General features: G+C 43.9%; 3 protein-coding genes across 10 annotated transcripts in view; 2 read left to right on the top strand and 1 right to left on the bottom strand.

Moving 5' to 3' along the window:
- The first annotated feature begins 738 nt into the window (after positions 1-738).
- Positions 739-25,468, top strand: Sult6b1 (sulfotransferase family 6B member 1). Its single transcript, NM_001192017.1, has 7 exons — positions 739-937; positions 2,018-2,130; positions 12,399-12,488; positions 15,639-15,765; positions 19,094-19,188; positions 21,493-21,649; positions 25,138-25,468. The coding sequence occupies exons 1-7, from the start codon at positions 739-741 to the stop codon at positions 25,266-25,268; spliced, it is 912 nt and encodes a 303-aa protein (NP_001178946.1). The 3' UTR covers positions 25,269-25,468.
- LOC134479106 (keratin-associated protein 5-1-like) lies at positions 17,855-27,935 on the bottom strand. 6 transcript variants are annotated; one of them, XR_010052197.1, is made up of 8 exons: positions 27,847-27,935; positions 27,371-27,517; positions 26,964-27,070; positions 24,155-24,203; positions 22,539-23,094; positions 21,976-22,042; positions 21,582-21,728; positions 17,855-19,179 (listed from the first exon to the last, which is right to left on the bottom strand). XR_010052197.1 is itself a non-coding variant. In XM_063262590.1 (6 exons), exon 6 carries the CDS (start codon positions 20,866-20,868, stop codon positions 19,807-19,809), a length of 1,062 nt encoding a protein of 353 aa, XP_063118660.1. In that variant the 5' UTR covers positions 20,869-21,728; positions 21,976-22,042; positions 22,539-23,094; positions 24,155-24,203; positions 26,974-27,070; positions 27,371-27,509; the 3' UTR covers positions 19,225-19,806. The 6 variants fall into 6 exon arrangements, 4 of the variants coding, with proteins under 4 accessions (XP_063118660.1, XP_063118661.1, XP_063118662.1 ...); XM_063262590.1 differs by lacking the exons at positions 17,855-19,179; positions 27,847-27,935 and having other exon boundaries at positions 19,225-21,728; positions 26,974-27,070; positions 27,371-27,509; XM_063262591.1 differs by lacking the exons at positions 17,855-19,179; positions 27,847-27,935 and having other exon boundaries at positions 19,225-21,728; positions 22,539-23,120; positions 26,974-27,070; positions 27,371-27,509.
- The window catches only part of Eif2ak2 (eukaryotic translation initiation factor 2-alpha kinase 2), a 35,969-nt gene continuing 35,358 nt past the window's right edge, over positions 27,351-27,961 (top strand). The window contains exon 1 of one of the 3 annotated variants that reach the window (XM_039112780.2): positions 27,351-27,490. The gene's annotated coding sequence lies outside the window, so the exon portion shown is untranslated. The remainder of the gene's footprint in view (positions 27,491-27,961) is intronic. The other 2 variants (XM_008764425.2, NM_019335.2) reach the window with 2 other exon arrangements.

The following is a 27,961-nucleotide window of genomic DNA, read 5'->3' on the forward strand; positions in this document are numbered from 1 at the left end:
CTTAGTCTCCTTCTCTATGGGCCTCAGGGCCACCCCGCGCTGTGAGAGACAATGGCTGTAGACCCCAAGATCCAAGAGAAAAAGTGGTGCTGGAGAGACCTCTGAGGAGAGTGATCCTCTCATTCTAGAGCCCTTGACTTGCGGAAAGCGGAGCTCAGAGGACGGAAGATGGCCCTGCACTGAGTTCTTCCCCTCACGAAGTAGCTCCCTTCTATGAACCATAGGGGTATTGCTACATGGGTAAAGACAAGACTTACAAGTCTTTTAATAAATAACAAAACCAAGCCCAATACCCAGGAATAGCCCTACATTGGGGCTTTAATCACTTACCTAGATTACCCTGTGATTTTAATTGCCACACCAAGTGAGATGCGCTCGGAAAGCTGCCAATCCAAAGGAAACCAGAAGTCTCGCTCTGAGAATTTCTCATAGGCAACTTGAATGACGGGCTGGTTTTATTAAGCATTTATTTGTTGGATATTTAGTGTCTATTAATCTTCTGTGAAGAGATTTTGTTCTTCTTTTCCTGGGATGGGATGCCTAAGTAGTAATATAAGAAGCCTCTAGGGTAACAGTCCTCGGGCTTGGGCCTGTCTGCACCTGCGGCTCGCCTTTGTCGGGAGGATATTCAAACAGGATGAGAACTGGGTGATTGTTTCCCATGTGACTGGGAAAGACGATTACAAATAGTCACTCCACCTGGGTGACAGGGAGTGGACTCGTTAGCAGGGAGCCAGCATGGCTGAAAAGTCCAAGTTTATCGAGTACATTGATGACGCTTTAGAAAAGTCGAAAGAGACCGCGCTGTCCCAGTTGTTTCTCACCCACCAGGGGATCCCTTACCCAGTTACCATGTGCACTCTGGAAACTTTCCGAGCTTTGGATGCCTTTGAAGCCAGAAGTGACGACATCCTGCTAGCGTCCTACCCCAAGTGTGGTAAAGAGCGTATTTTGTAAGGAGGTGGGAGAGGGTGAAGGTGGGAGGGAGGCGTCTTCTTCCACCTCCATATGGAACTCACGGAAAATCAGCACGGAGGGAACCAGGACAGGAGAGCGCATGCGTTCTAAAGTCAACAACTGAGACAGCTTGGTATATATCATCCTGGAGGAAGAGGTCCGGGTATAGAGGTCATGCCGGGTGATGGAATGGGTGGTAGGAGGCGTGGCAGGGTCGAAATAACAAAATGGGTCTCTTTTTGACAGACAATGGAAGGAGGCCATTTCTGTCATTTATATAATGGTTTCCATGTGGTGGAGTTCTGTTGTTTTTTGTTTTGTTTTGATTTTTCTTTTTCGGGATCTAGCATCAATTCTCTGGTTTCTCAAATCAGTTTTAGAAGGCCCGTCATCAGTGGAGGGTAAAGATCGGAGGATAAAGATTAAGATAAAGATTAAGAATCTAACTTACTCTACTGTTCAGGAGGAAATATAGTATATAAACCCAACATTTCTCTAACATAATAAATATTCTTCTTCAAGAAACATATTCTAAGTTCAAAATGAATCATGTCGAGGACACATCTGAGGCTGACGTGGTGTCAAATGTCTGTAATCTCAATATTCATGAGGCCCAGACAGGGGATTCATGAGTTAGAAGCCAATGTGGGGTACACTGCCCCCAAAAGGAAGGAAAGGTAAGAGGGAGAGGGGAAGGGGAAAGGAAGATGACACAATTAGAATTGTATAAATGGGGTTGGGGATTTAGCTCAGTGGTAGAGCGCTTGCCTAGCAAGCACAAGGCCCTGGGTTCGGTCCCCAGCTCCGAAAAAAAAGAAAAAGAAAAAAAAATAATTGTATAAATGCATTAAAGTTCCTGTTAGTACACATGAATGCTCTTTCTCCAAAATTATTTCTTCCCAGCACCAGGTTCTTCCAAACTCTAAAGAAGTGAATGTAGACATCATGGGAGAGTTGAAAATTTAAATGTTCCTCAGCTATATACTGAGGTGAAATATCTTTATTAGTAAAACTCCTTGATGAGTTTCTGTTTTCTGTTCGTTTGTTTTTTTCTTAACAGGTTCAAACTGGATTCTCCATATTGTCAGTGAATTAATATTTGCCGTTTCTAAAAAGAAATACGCATGTCCAGAATTTCCAGTTCTTGAATGTGGTGACGCAGAAAAATACCAGGTTAGTACACACGATCTTTCGATGTACAGCACACAACCACTGGTATATTCTCCCATTCTGTACTCTTCCTCCCTTCTGAGTTCAGAAAGTATTAAGAGGATGCTAACAGTGATCGCTGATCACGAGTTATCGCTTGCTTACCACATCCTCAGGCCTCTTCCAGGATTATCACATTTTCTTACAACACAACCTTATCACCAGTTGACAAAAGATGAAACTGCCAACCTTGCCCGAGATGAAGATAATAAATGGCAAGGCCAAAAAGTCAATCTGAGCTTTCCGATTCAAGCTCCGAAAGAATTTAATACACAGCTGTTCTTACTTGACTAGCAGTAGCATTTTTTTTTTAACTTAGCAGGCAAATAATCTGAGAACACCCAGGATGTGAACTAAAGCCAGAAGATACGGGGATGGGTAGGATGCTAGGCAGAGGCATTTTCAATTTCCTTACTTTAATTACAGCCGCTGTGTATGTGACCAATGAGGAATCGCGAAGCGGTAGTTAGGACAGAGGAGCCCAGCCTCCGGTGAGCGGGTGAGCGTTGAAAGCGCCTACAGAGCTCTCAGCCTGTTACCATCCCTCTCTTTCCAGTCAGAATTGACTGGGACACCAGCATTCAGGAAGCTCCGCTCACTGCCCAGGAGTAAGGGATCAGAGGGAGGCTCTGCTTTGAGGCCTTGTACTTAGACACCCCAGATACATCACAATACAGAAAGGAAGGAAGGCTGGACCAAGGAGGAACCATTTCAGTAAAACTTCCGGAAGCATTCACCACCAAGCCTCCCCAGAGCAGACATAAGAAACCAGGGTATAGGGATTTTCGGGAACAGCGTCTGGTAAGTGACCACACTCTAGATGCATGACAAATACAAACTTCAAGGTTCCAAAGGTAAAGCGGAGCCCATTTCCATGTGTTGGGGAAAGTAGCAGAAAATGAAGTTTGAATGGCAGCTGTTTGAGAACTTGAGGCTAAGCAGGAGGCAAGCACCAAACCCCGGGGTTGGGGATTTAGCTCAGTGGTAGAGCCCTTGCCTAGGAAGTGCAAGGCCCTGGGTTCGGTCCCCAGCTCCGGAAAAAAAAAAAAAAAAAGCACCAAACCCCGGTGCAGGCGGCCACCCAAGGCACCTTGAGAGGCAGAAGAGAACTCAGTAGCCGTTAAGACCCAGCGTCCCAAACTTGCGGAGGATTGTTCTTGCTCAAGGGCATCCAATGGAGGCTCAGACATAGGGGGCTCTGGCTTTAGGGCCAGAAGAGTAGACGTGAGTTTTTGCTAAGGGAAGAGATAGGACACCGAGAGAAAAGCCAACCAGATGTCACATAACCTTGCTCCCAATGAGGACATTTGGTATTGCCTTAGCAAGTGATACTAACATGTGCCCAGCTTTCTCTAAAAAACCTACTACGTCCTGGGTCAGGATCTTTTCTAGTTTATGTGCCAATGTTGCTACCTACCTCCTTCGTGGAAACAGGCTTGTTTTATGCTTGAAATGGGATTTGAAATGTTGGCTGGTCCGCTTCACCTTACACTCGAGATTGTTCCTCCAGGAAAATATATTTTAATTTCTTTTTTAAAAGATTCATTTATTTATTTATTTTATGTGAGTACACTGTAGCTGTCTTCAGACGCACCAGAAGAGGGCATCGGATCCCATTACAGATGGTTGTGAGCCACCTCGTGGTTGCTGGGAATTGAACTCAGGACCTCTGGAAGAGCAGTCAGTGCTCTATATACAACTATACATGAGATTTATTTATTATGTATAGAATGTTCTGCCTGCGTATATGCCTGCAGGCCAGAAGAAGGCGCCAGATCTCATTGCAGATGGTTGTGAGCCACCATGTGGTTGTTGGGAACTGAACTCAGGACCTCTGGAAGAGCAGTCAGTGCTCTTAACCACTGAGCCATCTCTCCAGCCCCGCATAGTTTCATTTCAAACAAGTTATCGCAAATGGTTTCTACTCCCTGTGATGCTGATCAGAGCTTTTATTCTAGGTCAAGATTTTTTTTAAAGCAGGGTCTCATGTAGCCCTAGGTAGCCCGAAATTCTCATTGTAGCCGAGGACGAGCTTAAGCTACTGACCCCCTTGCCTTCCTCCCAAGTGCTGGGCTTGTAGCTATGTTCCACTACACCCAGTTGCCAGTCTAGATTTGTGAGGGTTTGCCTCTGAAGGAAACTCATCCTTGGGGCTTCTTTTCCTCTCCTAGGAGATGTGGTATTCCTGTTCCTCATATGAGATCCAAAGTTATGTTTTAAGTTTTAATTAACGTCTTTAAGGGATCCATAAACCCAAAGTGCCTCTAACCTGTAAGCCCCTTGCCCCAGGACAGATACTTTCTGAGATGCCGAAGGCTATCTATGGTTTGTGTGAGACGACAAGCCACATGTTTTCATTTCCCCAGACAGCTTTGTCTGACCCAAGTGCACTGAATGTGTTTGACCACGTGTAGGCAGGAAGTATATAGACGACAGGAAATTCTCAGGATGTATGCCTGCCTCTGATTGGGTGTAGGCGGGAGGCATGCAGGCAGAGACCAGTCAGGATGTATGCTTGCCTCTGATTGGGTGTAGGCGGGAGGCATGCAGGCAGAGACCAGTCAGGATGTATGCCTGCCTCTGATTGGGTGTAGGCGGGAGGCATGCAGGCAGAGACCAGTCAGGATGTATGCTTGCCTCTGATTGGGTGTAGGCGGGAGGCATGCAGGCAGAGACCAGTCAGGATGTATGCTTGCCTCTGATTGGGTGTAGGCGGGAGGCATGCAGGCAGAGACCAGTCAGGATGTATGCTTGCCTCTTACACCTCAGCGGAAGCTTTCTGCTTCTCCAGCTACACTAATGTGAATGGAAAGCCAAGTGTTGCCCTGGCTCTTTCTAGAACCTTCCCTATTTGATCTTAGTGCCAATTATGAAAGGAAAGTTCCCCTCTCTGTTGAAGAAAAGTCTAGCTGTAGTGAAAAGACCTAAATGACTGTTGCAGCAGCCAAGGCGTCCTCGAAGATTCCAACTCCACTTCAGAACCTTCCCTGAAGTCGGCCTGGAGAAATGGCTCAGAGGTTAACGGCACTTGCTGTTTTTGAAGGGGACATAGGCTTGGTTCCCAGCATCCACATGGTAGCTCACAACCTCTCCAGGGAATCTGACAGCCTCTTCTGCCTCTGTTGGCACCAGACACATTCATGGTGCACATACATACATCCAAGTAATTTAGTCACACACAGAAAATAACATTTTTATATTTAATTAATTAATTTTATTTGCGTTTTGCGTGCACACATATATGTGCGCTATGTGCATGCACAGTGCCCGTGAAAGCCAGAAGAGGGTGTCTGATACCCCAGAACTGAAGTTATGGGTGGCTACAATCCACCATGGGTGTGCTAAAAATTGAACCTTGTTCCTCTGCAAGACCAAGAAGTGCTCTAAACCACCCGTCTCTCTAGCCCATAAAATAAAATAGAATTGAAAAAAAAATCAGTGAAGTGAATGAGGCATGGTATCCTAGTGTAACTGGATCTGTGCTGCCCAAGAATAGCCAAAAGCCATGAACTGAATTTTAAGTCTCTGCTTCTTCATTCAGGAGAACCATTAACCTGAGAAGATAGTGGATTAACATCTTAAAGAGCTGCCTTCCTTGTAGCTTACTGATAGTATAGGGAGGGAAAACAAAGGTCAGTCATTTCAAGGTTTATTCCTGCCCTCCCCCAACCCCCCCTGCCCCTGCCATGATCCCTCTTGTCTCTGAGATTTATGGCATCACTGCTTGTCTCCTCTGGGCAGCAAGGGCAGAGTTGGTGTAAAATAAATTATTATATCCTAGCTATCCTGAGTAAAAGATACAAAATCCCAGTGTTTTATTCACAGGCTATAAGCCTAGATTGGTCAGGTTTTAGAGCTGTCCTAACTTACTTCCCAGCCATTTGTCCCTTGTTACTTGCTGTTTCTCCTGGCCACATGCTAATGGTCCATCTCCCCTAATGGCCACTTTCTCCTCTCTCCCTGTGCTTTCTTCTTTCTCCTCCCTCTCTACCTGCGGCTCCCGGCTAGCTAACTGAAAACCCACCTTTCTCTTTCTACTGCCCAAACATAAGCTTTATCCATTTATGGACCAATTAACTTGGGAAACGAGGTTTGCACAACAAAAGCTGGTGTACCTAAGAATTCATTTGTCTTGGGGCAACCAGATCTTGGGGTACAGAATTTAACATTTGAATACATAGCAGCACCAGGCAAATCCTGACATTTCCCCTTTCTAAATAAAAGACTCTTTTTCTTACAATAATAAACTACATACAACAAGAACAATTATGAAACAATAATGAAATCTATGGTGTAATAATTATATTTATAATACTCAGTCCATTTGTATTTGGAAACTTGGGAGAAAGTATTTTTTTTTAATCTATCCTACTTGGTGGGTTTAGAGTTTTGTATTTAAATCATTTATTTTTTTCATTACTGTCTCAAGCATTTAAATTCTTTAATGTTCATAACTTTCAGTTACCAACCTTAAAACACCAGTTTGCAATCTCCTCCGACCTTCATAAAATACCTTTTAAACCCTCTAACCTTCATCTACTAACCTTTAAACACCTTCTTGCAACTTAAGCTTTCAAGTCCTCCAACCTCCAAATTTTGCATTTACCATCCTCAAAGCATCTCCTTAGACTCTTAAACATTTTTCCTAAATTGCTTACTATTCTAGTTTAAATGTGAGATCATGGGGGCTGGAGAGATGGCTCAGCGGTTAAGAGCACCCGACTGCTCTTCCAGAGGTCATGAGTTCAATTCCCAGCAACCACATGGTGGCTCACAACCATCTGTAAAGAGATCTGATGCCCTCTTCTGGTGTATCTGAAGACAGCTACAGTGTATTTATATATAATAAATAAATAAATCTTTAAATGTGAGATCATGACTATCTAGTCTTTGACCCCAACAGTGACTTGAGAAGGAAATAAATATTACCCGAATATACAGGAAGTACAGGCAAGCAACTCCCAAAATTAAAGCCGTGACAGACACAGTTGGATGGCTGAACGGTCCCCTAACAGGTCTCTGTAACATTGTAGCATCTGTCTTCAGCCTTCGGGCCCAGTATGTCTGACAGACAGATCTGTGAAGTAGTAATTATAAAGGATTTGCTTACACTGTCTTGGCAGAGCTTGACTCTAGTTTGCCCATTTGGGACAGCATTAGGTCAGGAGATGAAGTTAAGGCATTTTCTTTGCCCAGTGGTTAGCTTGCCTCTAATTGGAGTCCTTTGAAGCTCATCGTCTTCTTTGAAGTGGAATGAAGGGCTGCCAGGAGCTGACATGTTTCAATGTCTAAAAGACCTTAAATTAATAAAAAACATCTTTAAATGTCATACTCTGTGAATCCCTGAGGTTTTGGAAGATCATCTATCTGACCAAACAAACTTTGCTTGTTTCTAATTATTATTACCTGTTCAATCCAGAATGTATATTTCTGTGATGATCTAGACTAGTACCTGACATGACCATGAGTTTGACTGTCTATCAACTTGTATTTCTTAAATATCCTTTTTTTAAAAAGATTTATTTATCTATTATATATAAGTACACTGTTGCATCTTCAGACACACCAGAAGAGGGCATCAGATCTCATTACAGATGGTTGTGAGCCACCATGTGGTTGCTGGGATTTGAACTCAGGACCTCTGGAAGAGCAGTTAGTGCTCTTAACCACTGAGCCATCTCTCCAGCCCCTTAAATATCCTAAACAGATTGTAATAGCAGCTTTAACGGGACTGGAATTAAACCTTGTATTTTTAAATGAATTGCATAGGTACAGTATCTATAAAAGGGTTGAAATATTCATATCTTAAGTTGTAACAAAATTAACCTTAAATTTTGTATCCATATACAAAGATTTATACCAATGAAAACCTTAGGTCTGTATCAATATACAATAACCCATAGCAATGTAAAAAAAAAAACCAACCTTATTAAAAATAGCAATAGGGGTTGGGGATTTAGCTCAGTGGTAGAATGCTTGCCTAGCAAGCGCAAGGCCCTGGGTTCGGTCCCCAGCTCTGAAAAAAAGAAAAGAGAAAAAAAAAATAGCAATAGCTCTACGTGAAGAGTAGATTTGATAATCTACCCTTTTATCCTATTTTTCGTTTATGATACTTTTATATCCCCCTTTTCTTCTCAATCCCCTTCCTTTTATCAAAGAAAGAAGGATAGAGAATGGGAAAGTAAAGAGTTTAATCTCATATTTTGTTTTTTTCCTAATCACGACCATTTACTAACCAACCTCTTTATAATGACACGCATCCTTCACCCAATAGAACAACCAAAGCCAGCAAAGCCTCATTTACTCGATCCCCAGGATTCCTTCTCTCCCTTCTGTTCTCTGAGCACTGCATCGAACATTTGTTGGATATTTTCATAGTGGCTTGACCTGTAGGACTGTAAGCTTTATGTAGATAGGCTTCATGCCATATGCTTCATAAAATTGTTGTATTATGTAGGACATATATATGTCTGGGCATCATTAGCTTTGATCATCAAAGGCATTTCCAAAACAGCCGTCATCTCCAATAAATATGCAATCTCAGAACCAGCCCCTTCAGAAGTAGGGCAGAAGCCCCTCGGAATTTCAAATATACATCAGTTGCAAGACGTATCAAAATATGTACTTATCTCAATTCTCCAAACTCTACAAGATGAAACATATTTTATTGTTTGACATGGTCTTAAGGGATCATCCATGAGCAGATTCCGGATTCTTATTTTTAATACATTGCATCTCTATGGGTTGCCATTCTGATTTTGGGGATTTTTCTCCTCTGGAACTATCTATTCTGTTGTTGTTGTTTGTTCCAGATCTTCTAATCTCTGTTTGATGGCCTGTAATCTAGCATCTGATTTTTCAGTCTCTCTCTTTTTAAAGTTTGTCTTACATTGATCTCTTTTAAAAGGATAGATAAAATTATAATAATCTTTATGATGGTAAATACAGCAAGAGTATAAATAATCCAGGTGTCCCGTGACACTCTCTCCTGTTTTGTTTGTGCGTGTGTGTGTGTGTGTGTGTGTATGTGTGTCCATGTATGTGTGTGTATGTATGTGTGTGTGTGTGTCCGTGTGTGTGTATGTGTCTGTATGTGTGTGTCCATGTGTGTGTGGTGTGTGTGTGTCCGTGTGTGGATATGTCCGTGTGTGTGTGTGTGTGTGTGTGTGTGTGTGTGTGTCCGTGTGTGGATATGTCCGTGTGTGTGTGTGTGTGTGTGTGTGTGTGTACACAATCTCTCCTTCTCTTTAGACACTTTATCCTTTTCTTTATATGTTATACCCAGCTTAGAAGTTTGAGACTTTTAAGTCCCATTGTTGCTTTGGAAGTTGGCTCTTATGTCTGTAGGCTCCTAGGACCAACAGGTGTCTATGGTGGCTAATTCTTCCCCTTAGTTGGAGGCAAGTTTTGTCTTCTGACTTTGGTGGCTCTGGGCTTCTCTCTTTAAGACCATCATTTGTCTGGTGTGCCCCTAAGCCACATCACTGGTGCTCAGAGTAAAGCTTGAAGAAGCTTCCTGCAGCTTTGGAATTAGCTGTGAGCTAACTTGGCTGTGCCAGATGGGGCAACCAGGTCTTGGGATACAGTATTTAGCATTTGAATACATGGCAGCTCCGATCAACCCTAACCAGTTGGTAAACATCAACGATGTCTAGACTTAACCTTCTCCATGCGCCTCTGTTTGCTGTGTGGATGACATCTAGGTTGAAGGTTAACTAAGAGCAAACCATTAGCAGTGTGTGTGTGTGTGTGTGTGTGTGTGTGTGTGTGTGTGTGTGTGTGTGTGTGCGTGCACGCACGCGCGCGCTTCTTCATGCAGAATGAGGTGCAATTGTGTTCTTGTAATATAGTACCCACTTGCTTAGCTCCAGAATTGCCAGAAAAATGTTGGAACTCTGTCAAATCTTTTGGGGTTTCATATCTGAAGTTTTATGAGAAATGTTTATTTTTTTTCAAATACTTTAGAGGCAGATTTCTATTTCAATTATAATTTAGTTATGTCTACTTTTTAAAATGTGCGCCTTTTAATTTTAAACAGAAATCAGTGAGAAGGTAAGCTTAAGCTCATAGTAATTCTATCTTCAGAGAACTTTCCTGTGAGACACATACAAGCTTGTCTGAAGAAGCCCTACGTACAGCCAGTCTTCCTATTGGTTACTTGGGCTATGTTACTCATTTGTAGGAATAAAGTGTTATCTGTTTAGTTCCGTGACAAATACTTTCCTGTCTATACCTCTAATCCTACTTTGTCATTCTGCATGAGTCCCTGTGTGACTTGGGGGCCGCGGTGTAGGAGGAACAGTAAACTATCGCTTAATCTGAAAATGACCACCTATTTGATGCTGTACAAAGCATCTAAAGCCTCAAAGCCTAACCTTAATCTCTAAAATAGAGGCTCCGATATCAGCCTGGAAAGATTGGTGTGGATGGATGTTACTAAGTTATTTCAAATACCAGGAAAGACAGCTTAGTGTAAGTCAGCCATTAGCACCACAAATCACCACTTGGACTCACTGTCAAAGTCTAGATTTTTCCCCCTTCTTTAAGTCAAAGTATTCATAAGTTCTTACAGAATTAACTACAAATTATTTTGCCACCGAAGCTATATAGCACAGCTTACAAAGCTTTGAGTGATCTCCTCAAATGTGGAGCTGACCAAACTTGCCCTCAGAGTAGCAGTTATAAAGGGCTGATTTGGAGCTAAAAACCCTCCACCACTTAGTGGCACTTGTGTCTTTGCTCTGCAGACAGGGTCTCCTGTGACCTGGAGTTTATTATGTGTACTTCCTGCCTCACCCTCCCTAGTGCTGATTACAGACATAAACCACCACACCCACACATGGCCATAAAACTTCGTTCTCTTTAGTTCTCATTAGAAATAGCTAACAGAAAAAAAATCAATTATTCTACAGTCCTTAAATGGACAGACATTTCGTAAATAACTTCTCAGATAGTTAGGAAACCTTGGCCTTCATATTTTGTTGGGATATTTGAGTGCATGGTACTCCTTTAATCCCCTTACTTGGAAGTCAGGGGCAGGTGGTCTCTGAGTTCAAGGCCAACCTGGTCTACAGAACTAATTCCAAGCCAGAGCTACACAGGGAAACCTTGTCTTTGAAAGCCATAAAAGGGAAAAATATATTTAGGAGCTAAAAAGATAATGTGAGGGCTCTTGCTGTGCAAGCATAAGACCAGAGTTTAGAGCTCAGTGCCCACATAAAAGGCCAAGTGTTCCTATAATTCCACTGTATTATATATATATATATATATATATATATATATATATATATATATATATATTGCTGTAGGGGATGGAGACAGGGGAGTTGCTGGGGCTTTCTGGCTGTCAACCTACCTCCACGTTCAGTCCAAGACTGTCTCAAAAGAACACTGTGTGGGCCGTGACACAGCAGGTCACTCAGTGTCTTCTGTGGCCTCTGAGAGTGCATGCACAAGCATACATACATAGAAATGTGTATGTATGTATATATATATACACACACATATATATATTCCACATTTACATATATACATGTGCTTACATGGGAGTGCAATCATACACACTAAGAAAAGTTTAAAAAGTAGATCCCTAGGATTTTTAGGAACCATGGGAAACTTGAATATTTCTATCAAGGCCTTGATACAGAAGAGATAGAACTAAACAAAACAGTGAAATACAGGTTCTGAACTTGCTCGAACAGAGAGAATTCGATGTGATTGTTATAAAGGGTAAAGGATATGTCACAACAATTTAAGACGGAAAGCAGGATCCAATAAAATAATTAATGAGATTAATGATTTGTTTATGATTTTTCCATGAAAAACATATAGGGGAGGAGAATTTAAAGTAATTATAGAGTGCTTGAAGCCACCACTTAGATACCGTGCTTCTAGTGACCGAATGAACACACACACACACACACACACACACACATTCTAACACTCGCATACACACACACACACACACTCTAACACACACACACGCACACACATTCTAACACTCACATACACACTCTTACAAGCATATAGTCATATGGACATAATCTCTCATACACACATTTTCTAAAACACTCTCACACACACACTTTTACAGACACACCCTCTCCCCACACACTCAGATATACACTCTTACACATACATACATTCTCTTATGCATGTCTCTCACATACAAATCCACACCCTCTCTCTCTCTTATACACACACACCCTCGCTCTATGGTGCGTATTTTGTAGAGGATGAAACGGCTTCCGTCACCAAGAATTCTGACAACTCACCTCCACTGTGACAAGCTACCACAGTCTGTCTTCAAGAGCAAAGCCAAGGTGAGTGAATTTGAAACATATAAAAAGATTTATTTGTATTCTGTTTATGTATGAGTGTTTAGCTTGTGTGTATGTGTGTGCAAATTTGAAATTTTTATGTATACATACAGGCTACCCTTTTATCTCTCTGGAATTCTGACCTTGCTTTTGGCAGTGCCAGTAATGGTGGAATTTGAGTGTGTGAGAGGCAGAATGTAGGATGTCCTTTGTCGTCTCTTTCTTCGGATGTTTTGCTATGGTTCCATTTAAGTCAAATGCATCTCAGCATTTGAGGAAATGTGTAGTTTATTATCATTGGCTTTACAATTGATAGGCTTCAGCATCTCACTGCTTCAGAAGACTATGATCCTACAGAATGAACAATTTTTTTCTGGTGACATCTGCAACCGTATTATTTTGGAGCTTCACATAAAGTAGCCACCATTACATGACATCACCCGACAGAATTCTTGCTGCCTTGACTACTCTTACCATTTGGTGAAACATCTAACACCAAGAGTGACAAGGCAAGCCTCCATTTCCCCCACTCCTCCCACCCTTCTACCCCTACTCTGTGGATCCCCTCCTGCCTTCCTATCACACGGACTCCTTTGTCCTCCTCCCTTGAGGTCTCTTGTCCCTTTTCATGGTCCCCCTTCTACTTTCATGATCTACACACACACACACACACACACACACACACTCACATACAAACACATTCTCTCATAATACACTCACATACATACTTCTCTCTCACACACATACACACACACTCTTATAAACACATAAACACTCAGTTGCAGATTCTGAATGTGAGAAAACTCTCACATGCACACACATATGCACTCACACACACTCACATACACACATACACACACTCACATACGTACATATTCTCTCTCACAACACATTCACATACATACTCTCTCACACACATACATACATGCATACTCACACACACACTCACACACACACTCAGTTGTAAATTCTGAATATATGTGAGAAAACACTCTCCCTAACATGTATACACATATACACATATACTCTCTCATACACACACACACTCACATACTTCTATATATATACACTCAAACACACACTCACATACACACATACACACACTCAAATATATATACATTCTCTCTCACAACACACTCACATACATACTTCCTCTCACACCCACATACACACATGCATACTCACACACACACACACACACACACACACACACACTCATTTGCAGATTCTGACTATATGTGAGAGTGTGTGTGCTATTTATACGAATCTGGCTTATATTGCTTAACATGCTTCCCAGTTGCTCCCATTTTCCTGCAAGCGTCAACGACTTCAGTTTCCTTCGTAGATGACTAGAATTCCATTGTGAACATTTCCTCCATCCGTTCATCTGTTGATGGTCATCTGTGCAGGCTTCATTTCTTTGCTACTGTGAACAGTTTGATTACTGTTCGAGTATCTCTGTGATAGACTTGTCAACAGTGAGGGGACAGAACTCCCGCTCCATGGTGACATATTCAGCCTTCTTCTCGTGTTGTAGGGGCCCGGAACCAGGCCTAACCAGGACTTATGACTTTGATGGAGTAAAATATTTTAGGATAGGTCAGCACGATGCAAAGTTGGAGATTTGATTGAAGATATTTTAATATGGTGGTGGCACATGCCTTTAATCCTAGCACACAAGAGACAGGGGCAGGTGCGGTGGACATAGCAAACTTCGGGCCAGGCAACAGGGAGCCCCGTCTTAAACAACAATAACAGCAAAATCAAGATATTTTAGCAGAAAGAAAAACCTTCAGGAAGAGAAGAAAAACCTAAGAGTATGAGTGTAGGATTCTCAATGGAGAGCCAGAGAAAGTGAGATGCTCCCAAGTTTGGTACAGCTTCAAGGGACAGTCCCAGTGTCTTAGAATTATACCTGTTTACATCGTAAGGACACTTTCAAAGCGTTTATTTTTCTTCCCTTTTTGATTGGAGAGATCGTAGGGTAGGTCTGATGATGCCTTGCATAGTTCTGTAATCTGACGGAATAAAAACCGGGAGCTACTCTTCCCAGCCTCGACTTCTCCCACCCTAGTTTAAACATCTCTAAGTATGTTCCCATGAATTAGCTAGTGCCCTTTGCACTTGAGGACCCAGCTGCTATTGCTTGTAGCCTTCCAATTCTCACAGAAAACCCGAAGTCCACAAAAGCTCTGGAAAGCGGCCGAAAACACTTGACTAGCAGCCTGCCTCCTCAGTGACTCCGCAGAGGGCTGGCGCTGCCCCCTGCTGGGTTCAGCTGCTGCTTACAGGGGCCTCAAATTTATTTAGTCAAGAAATTTTCCAGGGTGGGGGTGGGGTGGGTGGGTGCGGGGTGTGTCTTCCCCCTTTCAGAAAGTCACCTGACATCTGCTCTGCTTTACCCCGCTTCTACTGTAGAGTCTCAAAGCTCAGCCCGGTGCTCAGTTACCGTCTTAGGATGCCAGGATGTGTCTGAGGTCCTCAGTGCACACGGAGCAGCCATGCACTTTCCCACAACCCCTGGGTCCCCTCCCACAACCCCTGGGTCCCCTCCCACAACCCCTGGGTCCCCTCCCACAACCCCTGGGTCCCCTCCCACAACCCCTGGGTCCCCTCCCACAACCCCTGGGTCCCCTTCCACAGTCCCTGGGTCCCCTCCCACAACCCCTGGGTCCCCTCCCACAACCCCTGGGTCCCCTCCCACAGTCCCTGGGTCCCCAGGGATTCAGTCTTCTCTTTACAACAGTCCCTTCACGCTTATCATCCAAAGGGCATCACAGGTCATTGGAGAAGACAGACCTGAGAAAGAGAGATCCAACTCCATCTGCATTCTCACAGACACACGCAGCCTCTGCACCTCACGTTCATGACCTTAAGGACTAGTTTGCAACTTTTTGCTTTATTTGGGATTTTTACCTTTCAAGTCATCCTTCTTGATTCTGCTAGGGAAATGTCTCTGTTTGCCTTTTTAGGAAACTCGTTATTAGCAAAGGTGCTCTCGGTGCTACTCTTCTGCCCTTCCCTTCCCCCATCCGTGATTTACCATGGTCCCTCTTGTTCTCTGTATTGACACAATTATGACACTGTTCACCGTTTCTCCTTTCCAAAGTGCAGCACAAAGCTACATAAGTTAACTTCGCTTTTGCTCTCTAGATATTGGTGATGTTTCGAAACCCTAAGGATACAGCAGTGTCTTTTTTTCATTTCCATAATGATGTCCCCGATATTCCAAGCTATGCCTCTTGGGATGAATTCTTCCGACAATTCATAAAGGGACAAGGTATGACTGTTAATAAAAAAATTTCATCTTCAACAGGTGAACACATAAATACGAAAATATAAAGAGGTAAGATATATGAAGATCTTGGACCCGAAAGGTTACGTTTAAATGAGGTTTTACAGCAGCAGCAGCACCACCAGCAGTTTCATGCATCAAGCTTGTGCGCTGCCTCTCTGGTTTCAAAGATACTCGAGACCAATGGTTCTCAACCTTCCTAATGCTGAGACCCTTTGATATAGTTCCTTGTGTTGTGATGACCCCCAACCATAAAATTATTTTTGTTGCTACTCGGTAACTGCAATTTTGCTAGTTATGAATTGTAATATAAATATCGGATACTTCCTAGGGTCTTGTGGGACCATTCTGAAAGGGTCTTTTGAGCCACCACCACCCCCCAACTTGGGTCGCAACCCACGGGTTGAACACCACTGTTCTGGAGAGCTCATTTGTTGACCATGAATATTGAGGGGTCATAGAAGTTTTTTAAGAGTAATGGAGAAAAGTATTTCTAGTTTTCCCCCCTCAACTCACTGTATCAGTGTCCAAAAAAAACCCCAAGAAAGATAAAAAAGAAAAATCCACAAACTTGTGTAGATACACTAAGACATTTTTGTTAGACTATGTAAACATCTTATCTCTAATTATCGACAACTACTATTTGAAATTATTGATTTTTTTTGTTCCTTGATAATTTCACATATTCGTATAATGAATTTTAGTCTTCCCTCTCCCCATGACCTTGTCTTGTCCCCGCTCCTTTCCCCACTGAAACTTTTCTTCTTCCCAACAGTTTTCCCTATTTCCACGCTTTCTGTGCACATGTGACTTGCTGAATTTAAACAGGGTTGCTACACTGGTCACTTTTCTGTCGCTGTGATAGAACTCCATGGCCAGGACAGCTTATTGAAGAGTTTATTTGAGCTTCCAATTCCAAAAGGGTAAGAGTGCATCATGACAAAGAGAAGCATGGTGGCTAGCAGGAAGCTGAGAGCTCACGTCTCAAACTGCAAGCACAAGAAGAGAGGGAACTGGAAATGGCATGTAGCTTTGAAATCTTAAAGCCCACCCCCAGTGACGTATTTCCTCAGCCAGGCCACACCTCCTAAACCTACCCAAACAGCACCACCTACTTGGGACCGAGAATCCAAATATGTGAACCTGTGGAGAACTTTTCCAGTAACTTCCATTCACAGTAACTTGCATGAGCATGGACGGGAAGTTCTATACTGGAGCGTGTGTGTGTGTGTGTGTGTGTGTGTGTGTGTGTGTGTGTGTGTGTGTGTGTGTGTGTGTGTGGTTATACCACAGTGTTGCTGGCGTAACCGGTTCTTGCCGGTACCCTGGCGTTCTCTCGCTAGTTCTGGCTCCAGTGGGCCATTGGAACTAGCGCTAATTTATCTCAGGGGCTCCACGCTGCCCCCATCTATTTTCTGACCGGCTGTCCTCGAGCCATTCCAACGTGGCACCCTGTCAGTCCACAACACCGCAACACCACAGAGGAAAATGACACACACCCCCACCCATCATTATTAACTGTTAAGTCCCTTGGGGAGTTATGGAGCCTTGTGATCCCTTCCTCGTTACATGATGAAATAGTCACTATTAATTTCTAACTATCACTGCTTCTTCCGATACTAAACTAGGTGTTTGTTGTATAGGAGTGCTTTCCCTTAAGACTCATGACCCACCAGAGTAAGGCCCATTGTACAGCTGAGAACACGAACAAAATTATTCGGCCAATTGCTAATCACCCCGCTTGTTTAAGTGGTCTATGAGTACAGTGGCCAGAGGTCTACATGTATCTCTTTTTAATGGTAGCTAAATGACCATAGAAGAGACGATAGTGTCTGTTCTCTTTAAGAGATGCTACATGTGGTGTCACAGTCTTCTCTCAGATTAAAATAATGAAATCTGAGAGTCCCTCTCAGAGGGAGTGAGACTGAGCTGAAAAGAAGACCCTGAAACAAACCGGGGTCTGGAAGAAGCAGAAACCAGAAACTTTGGTGGTCTGTTGTGGGTTCTCTCAGGGATGAGTAGCCATGCATGCTGCCTCTCCCCAGGAAAAAGGCTTTCACACGACAGAACCGCGTCTCTAAAACAATCTTTAAGTGACGTTTAAGGTGGACACTGTGTTTGTTACACGTACACGTGTGAACTGATTGCCGAGGTCAAGCAGTCACGTCACGCAGCCGCTTTGTTGTGTATAGAGAGCCACGTCCGATTGCTGTTCCCTTAGTTCACTAGTTCATTCAGCAACACTGGGTTCCTAATTGTAGTCCTCGTGCCGTACATTAGCTCACTAGACTTACAAAACTCAGAGCTCCAAAGGTACATCAACGGTGTAACTCTGTCTTACATCAACCCGTTGCCTTCCTCCCCATCTCCGGCACCATCCTGCGTTCTCTATCATTCAACCTTTAAAAAGGTCCAACATGTGGATGTGACCAGTACTTTGATTTCCTTTTATCAGTCTGCATGATGCCTCCCAGGTTCACTTATGCCATGGATATGGGCATCTCTATTTTAATACTCCACGTTGTATCGATACACCACCATTTTTAAAGGTGTTTGATATAGCAAACCCGCAGCATTCCGCATACGTGGACACTACAAACAGTACCAGCTCCCTGGAAAAGAAAAATATTGGATCGTGTCGTGGCAGCAAGGAAAACTCACTAGGAGATGCCTGTGAAGTGCTGTTGAGCATGCTTCTGTTGTCTAGAACTTCATGGCGTCAGACACCGCAAATCCTTAACACTGTCCATACATATATAATACCGCTCCACACGTATGTAACACAAGAGAACATTCAGTGATGGTTTTTGTGATTTGTGGGACAACATAAAGAATCTCTTCCACTGTCCACATTCATTCTTTCTGCTCAATTGGTTAGCAATAAGGTGTGACAGCCATAACTTGGACAGGATTTCTTCCTTGCAAAATTCTGAAATCCAACGTCTAGAGGCAGACGAACACGTTATGGACATCATGATGAGCTGACCAAGCTCCTGACGCGATGACTTCTCCTCAAGGATGGACGTAATCTTGAATTGTACACTGAAAGAAACTCTTACCTCGTCATCTCTGAGGAATCTTATGGCTCTGGTCAGATCATTCTTACAACTTGCTCAGTTGTATCCTTAAGGGAAAATGTTCCAGGGAGCAAGACATGAATGGATGAGGACAGCGAGCCATGTGTATTCTACCTCTTGGAGACAGACTTGTAGTATGCACAATCTCTCCTGACTGACCATTCACCCACAGGCATGGTCTGTCTTCCTCAGCTATGTACAGTGTCTTACAGTTTTTTTTCTTCTGTGCTTTTTAGTTTCTTGGGGAAGTTACTTTGATTTTGCAATCAATTGGAACAAACATATTGATGAGGAAAATGTGAAGTTCATATTATATGAAGACCTGAAAGAGGTGAGATTATGGTAATTAATATTCAAGGGCAGTACAGAGCATGTATTTAGAATGTCTGGTTGTGAGAGCTAACAATGTGTACAATTTTTTTAAAAAAAAGTTCTAGATACATAACACAAAACTAGAAAAAGCCCACTATATATAAGATTTTAATTTGTTTACTTAGCAAATAAAGTAATGTTTGCAGCTTAATAACAGCGTCCTCGCCTGCCTGTGATGGACAGTCTGTGTTAGCGATTGAAGAAACAATAGGTAGGTCTCAGCTAATTTAATCGAACATGCATTTGGTTGTGATTTTTCGAGAGACTGATTTTGTTTATTCACTTAACAAACATAGAGTCAGAGATGGCTCAGCACAGCTTTAGGCCCAAGTTATACATCAGTGAAAAATCTAAACAAGGTTCACTGCCCTGGAGAAGCTTCTAGAATAAAGGTCGTTATGCCCAGTGGTAATGGACACAAGGAGGTTGACCTGTGTGTAGAATGTGAAGGAAAACTGAAGAATGGACAGTTGGAAGGCTGGATCAATCCAAGAGCATAATGGTTGAGGAGTTGCCAAGAAGAAGCTGTGACTGATTAAAGAATGGGATGGAATGAGGGTGTGAGCCAAGTAAGTAGCTATGGGAGGACATTCCAAGCTGAGGAAAGCAGTGGGAGCACACCAACAGACACACAGACACACACACCACACAGACACACAGACACCACACAGACACACAGACACACACACACTACACAGACACACAGAGACACACACACCACACAGACACACAGAGACACACACACCACACATGCACACACACACCACACAGACACACAGAGACACACACAGAGACACACACACACCACACATGCACACACACACCACATGGACACACAGAGACACACACACACCACACAGACACACAGAGACACACACATACCACACATGCACACACACACCACACAGACACACAGAGACACACACACCATACAGACACACACACACCACACAGACACACAGAGACACACACACACCACACATGCACACACACACCACACAGACACACAGAGACACACACACACCACACATGCACACACACACCACACGGACACACAGAGACACACACACACCACACAGACACACAGAGACACACACACCACACAGACACACACACACCACACAGACACACAGAGACACACACACACCACACATGCACACACACACCACACGGACATAGATACACACATACGCCACACACAGACACACATGTACACCACCACATACAGAGAGACATACACATACGCCACATGCATGCACACACACACACACTGACACACAGACACACAATCATTAACACCACACACACAGACACACATGTACACACACAGATACACATACACATAGACACACAGGCACTCACATAGAGATATACATTCACACATACACCACACACACACAGAGACACAGAGATACACACACAGAGAAATATACATAGATATACATGCACACACAGACACACACTCATACTTGATCTTAGCCAAAAGGCCAAGAAGCTGACACACATTCACAAACACCACACACACAAACACATATACACATAGAGACATACACAGAGACATACAGACACACACACATACACCACACACAGACACCACACACAGAGATACACATGCATACACACAGAGACACAGACACATACAGAGACAGATGCACAGACACACAGACAGACACAGACACACACAGACACCATGCACGCATACACCACATCACACACAGACACACACGCATACGCACAGAGAGGCACAGACACATACAGAGACAGACGCACACATAGACACACAGACAGACACACAGATTCACACAGACACACAGAGACAGATGGATAAACAGACAGACAGACCCCAGGTAGCAGTGCATTGGGGGTGATTAGCATGCACAGAAGAGGCAGGTGGAGTGAGTGGGGTCGTGTGTGTCACGTGGCTGGGTAACAAAGTGAGGAACAGAAGAGCAGGCCCCCTAAAGTGACTGTAAAGTGACTGGCTTTCACCCAGAGCAGAGGAGTGAGAGGATGGTTGCGGCTGGTGTGTGAGAATGGGTTGGAGCCAGGAGAGTGCAGGAAGAGAGACCTACTTCCCCATCCATGCCTGAGACGAAGGTTTGCTCAGCCCAGGAAGGGGTAAAAGGGGCAGGAGTTCAGAGACAGCCCGTGGTACATAACAAGCTGTCTCAAAACTAAATAAACGGACACTGCTGATGTAAGAGAGTCGTGGCCTCAGCAAATCCCACTGAGAGGTGTTTGTCTTTCAAATATTTCCCCCCAGAACTTGGTTGTTGGAATAAAACAGATCTCTGAATTCCTTGGTTTCTCTCTAACCGATGCACAAATAAAAACCATCTCGGCCCAGAGTACCTTCCAGGCGATGCGAGCAAAATCCCAGGAGACACACGGTGCCATCGGGCCCTTCCTCTTCCGCAAAGGTAACCTTGCTTTCATTTTGGGGGTGTTGTGTGGCTTCAGAGTGACTTGGCACTTAACGGGCAAGTCAGATCACTTTGTCTGAAGCAAAACAAGATTTTAGGGGTTTTTTCTTCTCCCTTGATAAGAATTCAGGACCCAGGGAGCCCAGAGTTGTCCTTTACTGCACTAAGGGCTCAGTGATGGCAAGATGGCAGCTTGAGCTCCAACATTCTGTTCTGGGTAGGAGAAGGGAAACAGGAAAGGAAGGAACCCTGTACTTTAGCTAACCAGCCCCCTTCTAGAGCCTTCCACCAAGCCCTGTGCAATGGCTGTTTGCATTCCTTACCGTCTCTCTCCCATAGCAGTAGCTGCAAATGTAGCTTTCTTTCTTGAGCTAGGTAGGTTGTAACTCACTTAAAATCAGAGTTTTGTTAATAGAGAAAAAGAAGAAAATGGTCATTGGGTAGGTAATTAGGTACTTGGCAGATGGTTTGCTTAATTTCATTAAAGTACTCTAAGTTCTTACCCAAGTTTATAATTCTGTAAGTTAGGACTTTCCACTTTCATTTTATTGCATATTTCATGAAAATATAACAATATTTAACATATTTTATTGCATTCAGTGTGTGTGTGTGTGTGTGTGTGTGTGTGTGTGTGTGTGTGTGTGTATGAGGAGGTTAGAGGACAATTTTTGAAATTCAGTCCAATCCCTCCACCAGATGGAACCTGGGGCTAGAACTCAGGTTGTTAAAGCTTTGGGGCAAGCCCCTGTGCCCACTGAGCCATCTCATGTGCCACACGAGCACTCCGGAACAGCAAGGGCGACCACAGCTAACATGGACACTAGTTATGTACTGGGATGTTGTGTTGGGGTTAAATTTTATAACAAAAAGGACACAAAAGACTTACATTTGCAATGTAGTAGAAAGCTGAAGCCCCAGGGTCTGGCTTTTTCACACTGTTGCATTTCAGCTGGGTCTACTTTCTTCGGTTACTTTGTCAACTGAAGTAGTCATTTGAAATAGCCTGAATAAGAACCTGGCCACAGCTGGATCCTTGTACAACTCTGATTCTCATGCCTGAATTTATTAGCTTTCGGAAGGGGGAAAATAACACACGGTTCACCAAATGTTATTCAGAATAGGAAAAACTCCTATAACGAATGGAGTACACCTGAGGTGTCTTGTAGAAAGTCGAAAGGGCAGGAAAATATGGAAGGGCATGACAATGAAAACAATGAAACACAAATCATTTACAGGTGACATCAAAAACGAAAACTTCTCCCCACCCCCACCCCCAGCCAGGTTTTACTTCTTGGTGTGTTTCTGTCCAGCCTTTGTTGTGGTTGTTGGGTATAGTTGATGACCTCTGGGGACAGCTTTGTGTCCTGTTTCAGTTCCTTAATGCATCATAACTATTTTCTCATGTTGTTGAGCCCATGTCATCGGCACACATTTCAATGGGTCTGCAACGCAGGGTTTGCAATTTGAACTATAAGATCCAAAGATTCCACAGAGAGAAATAACTTACTTTTTACATGCATTTATTTATCTTCTGTGTGTATGTTTGTGCGTATGTATATTTGTGTATATGTGTATGTGTATGTATGTAGGCTCACATGTGCATGCCATGGTGTTCATGTGAAGGTCAGATGGCCACTTGTAGAAGTCAATCTACTCTCTCTATGACCGGGGTCCCAGTGATCAAACTCAGATCTCCTGGCTTGATAAGCAAACTTACAGTATGTCAGGAAAATATGTTTGGACCTCTGTTGAGACAGAGTTTCACCATGTAGCTCAGGCTGACCTGGAACTTACTATGTAGCCCCCAGTGACTTAAACACATGATCTTCCTGCCTAGGCCTCTGGATAACTGGCTAAAGTATTAAATTTCTCAAAAAACAAAAGTTCAGTGTCTGACATGTTAACCAAACCCAAAGTAAAATGTTAACTTTAAAAATGTACTTGGGTAGCTGAGAAACTTTAGTAAGGAGGAATTATAAGATTTTAGACCCCAGATGTTGGGAAAGAATGTGGGTTGACCAACGAGGTGGAGTCTTCTTCACCCAGATGTGTAAGTTTAGCCCGCCATAGCTACTACACCACCCATGGAGACGCCGCAATGGGCAGTGTTGATCTTACAAGAAAATTGTGGGCTCATTTTTAAAAGTAGCAGTTTATCTCTATCCCAGCTGGTTTCCAAATAAACGAGACCAGGGACGCTAAGGTTTATTTAATTAAGATTTACGGCACAATAACTGGGAAGTTAATAATCTATTCTAATCCTCTGGACTAATCTGGCTACCTCTCAGCCAAAATCACCAGGGTACTAGCATTTTAGTATTGGCCTGGCTCTCTGGACTCCTTGCTCCCACCTCCCACCCCCCCAACCCCCCCCATTCCCCACCACCACCCTGTTTCCATCCCCCTGGCTGGTGGAAGCCCAGCTCTATTCTCTATTCCCCTAGCCATTAGCTGGTCAGCTTTTATTGACAAGTCAGAGAATAAACGGGGAGCAATGCTTACCCAAACTTGAACCAAGAGATGCTCAGAATAAGCGTTACAGTGGCATGTCCTAGGGCAATCAGATTTGGGGGCAAAGAAATCAGCATTTGAATAATAAGGATCGCCTTTACACGGTGCACAAAAGCATCATGCCTACAGCGATTTTTTGTTTTGTTTTCTTTTAAGACAATTGTTTTAGTCAGTGTTTTATTGCTATGAAGAGACACCAGGACTGTGGCATCCCTCTCCCCCTCCTCCTCCCCTCTCTCTCCCTTTCCCCCTTCCTCTCCCCCTCCCCTTCCCATTCTCCCTTCCCCCCTCTCCCTCCTTTTCTCTTCTCCCCCTCTCCCTCCCCCCTCCCTCCCCCTCTCTTCTTCCCCTCTCCCTCCCCACCTCTTGTTTTCTGAGTCAGGATTTCTCTGTGTAGCATTGTCTGTCCTGACTCTGTACACATTAGCCTTGAACTCACAGAGATCTGCCTACCTCTATTTCCCAAGCACTGGAATTAAAGGCCTGTGCCGCCATTGCCTGGCTTGTGGCAACTCTTATAAAACAAAACATTTAATCGGGGCTTGTTTACAGTTTCTGAGGTTTAGTATATTATCAGGATGACAGGAAGCACGTCAGCACACTGGCAGACATGGTAGTTGAGAATTCTACATCCAGATCTGGAGGCAGTGGGAAGAGATTGTGGACCACTGGCTTGGCTTGGGTTTCTGAAATGTCAAAGTGGATATCCAGTGACACATTTCCTCCAATAAGGCCACACCCACTTCAACAAGGCCACACCTTCTAATCTTTTCAAACAGTGCCACTCCCTAAGCACTCGAATATATGAGCCTATGATGGCAGCCATTCTCATTCAAGCCAACACAGCTGTGCTGTGTTTAACCTTTTGAAGAAAAACACTACATTAACAAAAGGGTAAATTTGGGTAGAACAGAGGATAAAATTAAGAAATACCTTAACATATATCTGAGTCTTTTGTGCTTTCTGTGCTGTAGGTGAAGTTGGTGATTGGAAAAGTTTGTTCAATGAAACCCAGAACCAGGAAATGGATGAAAGATTCAAAGAGAGCCTGGCAGGCATTTCCCTCGGAGACAAGCTGAAGTATGACTCATATTGCCTGGCTTGATTCTGGCCAAGCTGGCTGGCCTACACGTCTTCTTTGCCCTAATAATAACTGGGTTTATATAATTAGATAATAAGGCACTCAAACAGTTGCATGACAATAAACATGTAATGTAATTATTAACAGTGTAGATCTAGGAATAGTGGTAATAGCTGACATTTTTTGATCTCGAATTAAAGTTTGTCCTTCTTTTGAACAATTGGAACATTGCTGTCAGTGTGTTGTTCTGGGGCTGACAAAATGGGCTTCCAAATGCCGTGTGTAAGTTTTCTTTAGCTTTTCTCATTAGGAAACCTCTCCCTGTGGATCCAGTAGTTGTAGTAGTTACCTCAGACTTAATGGTGGGTGAAATCCAAGCCTGACTCTGCACTGACCAACTGCAAGTCGATTCCAGATAAATTCATCGTCATCTACTCGGCGTGTGCCTTGCACAAGAGACATTATACTGCTACTTAATACAATCTTTGAGTCAAGGCTAAAGTGTATGTTTTGGTACCATGCAGATTTTTCTGTTGCGGGGCCATAAACTATCAGGAGAATGTAGAGAATATTCCAGAAAGATTATCCTATCTGGTGCTTCTCAATCGTCCTACCACTTAGGAGGAAGAGGCAGGAAGCTCACTACAGGTGAGAAGTCAGCCTAGTTTTAAGTTCTGGACCAGTTAGGGCTTCAATCAGACCCTGGCCCTGACCATCGAACAAAGCAACAGGAAAACACCGGAAGAAATGACGGCGATAAGGGGATATTTGGAAATGCGGAATGGAGTGGGAAGGGAGAGTAACTGTCATCCATTGTGAACGTTCAGTAAAGAAATTCCTGCAGAGATCTGCTGTCAACGTCTCCCTAGGTAGTCAAGTGCTCATTTAAGGAGCTATGGTGGGGAGTGGGAGTTTATACAGGCTGATCTGGTCACTGGGGTTTCACATTAGATATCTCAAATTACACCCAGAATCCATGCCACAAGAAAAGTATAGACTTAGGCTAGGGTCTGTCTTAGGACTTTCCCACCTCTCACCAGTTGAGATGTTGTTTCAGATGAGTTTCCTGGTTCTAATTCTAGCTCCTGAGTTCTCCTCATAGGGATGATGCTTAGCTCAGTGTAGGCACCGGGATGTACCATTGGGCAGTGTGCTACAAGCTAAACCCTCAAGTCCTGGGCTAGCAAGTTTGATTCTGGGAGTGTGTTACAGTCTGACAGGAAGGTAGGGTTCCTGTTCTTTCGTTTATTTATTTATTTATTTATTTATTTATTTATTTATTTATTTATTTATTTTCTGTATATGAATACACTGTAGCTGTCTGTCTTCAGACCCACCAGAAGAGGGCGTCGGATTCCATTACAGATGGCTGTGAGCCACCATGTGGTTGCTGGAAACTGAACTCAGGACCTCTGGGGAAGAGTAGTCGTGCTCTTAACTGCTGAGCCATCTCTCCAGCACAGGCAAGGTTCCTTATTAACCAGGGACTGCTGGGTTGCCTTGTGATAAGATATTCCTTGTGGCTCTTCAGGGGGCAGGTGGATCTTAACAGGGGCCTGGCCTGGTGGGTGGTATGCAACAAGGGGCTAGCAGGTACCTCCTAAGGTCTGGACAAATAGATTGAAGAGAGACTCCTTCAACCCCCTGGCCAATTTTGTCAAGAAGGCTGTGTCTTCCTTGACACAGTGTGGAAAGGGAAGGAAACTAATATTTACAAACCTGAACGTACATTGTCACAGACATAGCCTGGCAGGTCCCTCTTCGAGTTACTCAGTATCTCCCACTGTACACTGGGATTCGGTAGCATCCATGTGTCCAGTTGCATCCTAAAAGTTTATTTTGAAAAGTAGATTGTAATCATTGATCCAGGAGCTTATTACGCACAACAAGCAGGAGACTTGTTTCTCCTCTCTCTTCCGGTAGAGCCTTCCCAGCATGATAGCCAGCAAAAGAGCTGGCAGTAACTGTAGCTGAACCGAATTCGGTCGGACCTTGGCTCCGGAGCCCGGGAACAGAGGCGACACGCCTACCTGACTTCTCGCGGGTGCGAGCCTGTGCGGGAGGGGCGGAGCAGTGCGGGAAGGCGGAGTCCGCCGGGAAAACGAAACAGAGAGAACTAGCCTGACCTGGACTTGCCCGGCAGAAGCGACAGTGGTCGGAGGGCGACGAGATTTTAGGGGCAGCACCTGAAGCACAATTCGAGTCCTGCGCCAGGGCACGGGCCATTGTCCGGATCCAGAAAGTCGGTAAGACCTCGGGCTATTTTCCCACTCCTGGATAGCAGTTACAGGAAAAGGGACCCAGAAGGAAAATGACAAGTTGATGACTTGAAACTCTGGAGGGAAATATAGAAGCCTGAATGACCCGGAAACTGAATTCTGGGCCAAGACTTAGTGCCCAGAATTCAGTGCACAATTATGGCATTCCAATTAGCGGTCCTCTGTGACAACCGGGTCCTGTTCCATCCTCTACCTTGTTCTCTGTGCACCCGAGTTTCCTTCAAGTCTGACCCTGAGGCTTGCTTTCCGGCTCTGACCTCCCTCACACCAGCCCCCTATGGTCAGGCACCTCCCCCTCCCCCCTGTGCCCACCACTATCAGACCTTCTTGGTGCTTCTGGGCCACAGCCGAGTGCCCTCCAACTCCTGGGCCTTGCCACTGCCTGTTTCTACTTCCTGGAAAGCCCTTCCCCCAAATGACTTCATGGACAGATCTCTC

This window comes from Rattus norvegicus, chromosome 6 (genome assembly GCF_036323735.1).
Source record: "Rattus norvegicus strain BN/NHsdMcwi chromosome 6, GRCr8, whole genome shotgun sequence".
Lineage (NCBI taxonomy): Eukaryota > Metazoa > Chordata > Mammalia > Rodentia > Muridae > Rattus > Rattus norvegicus.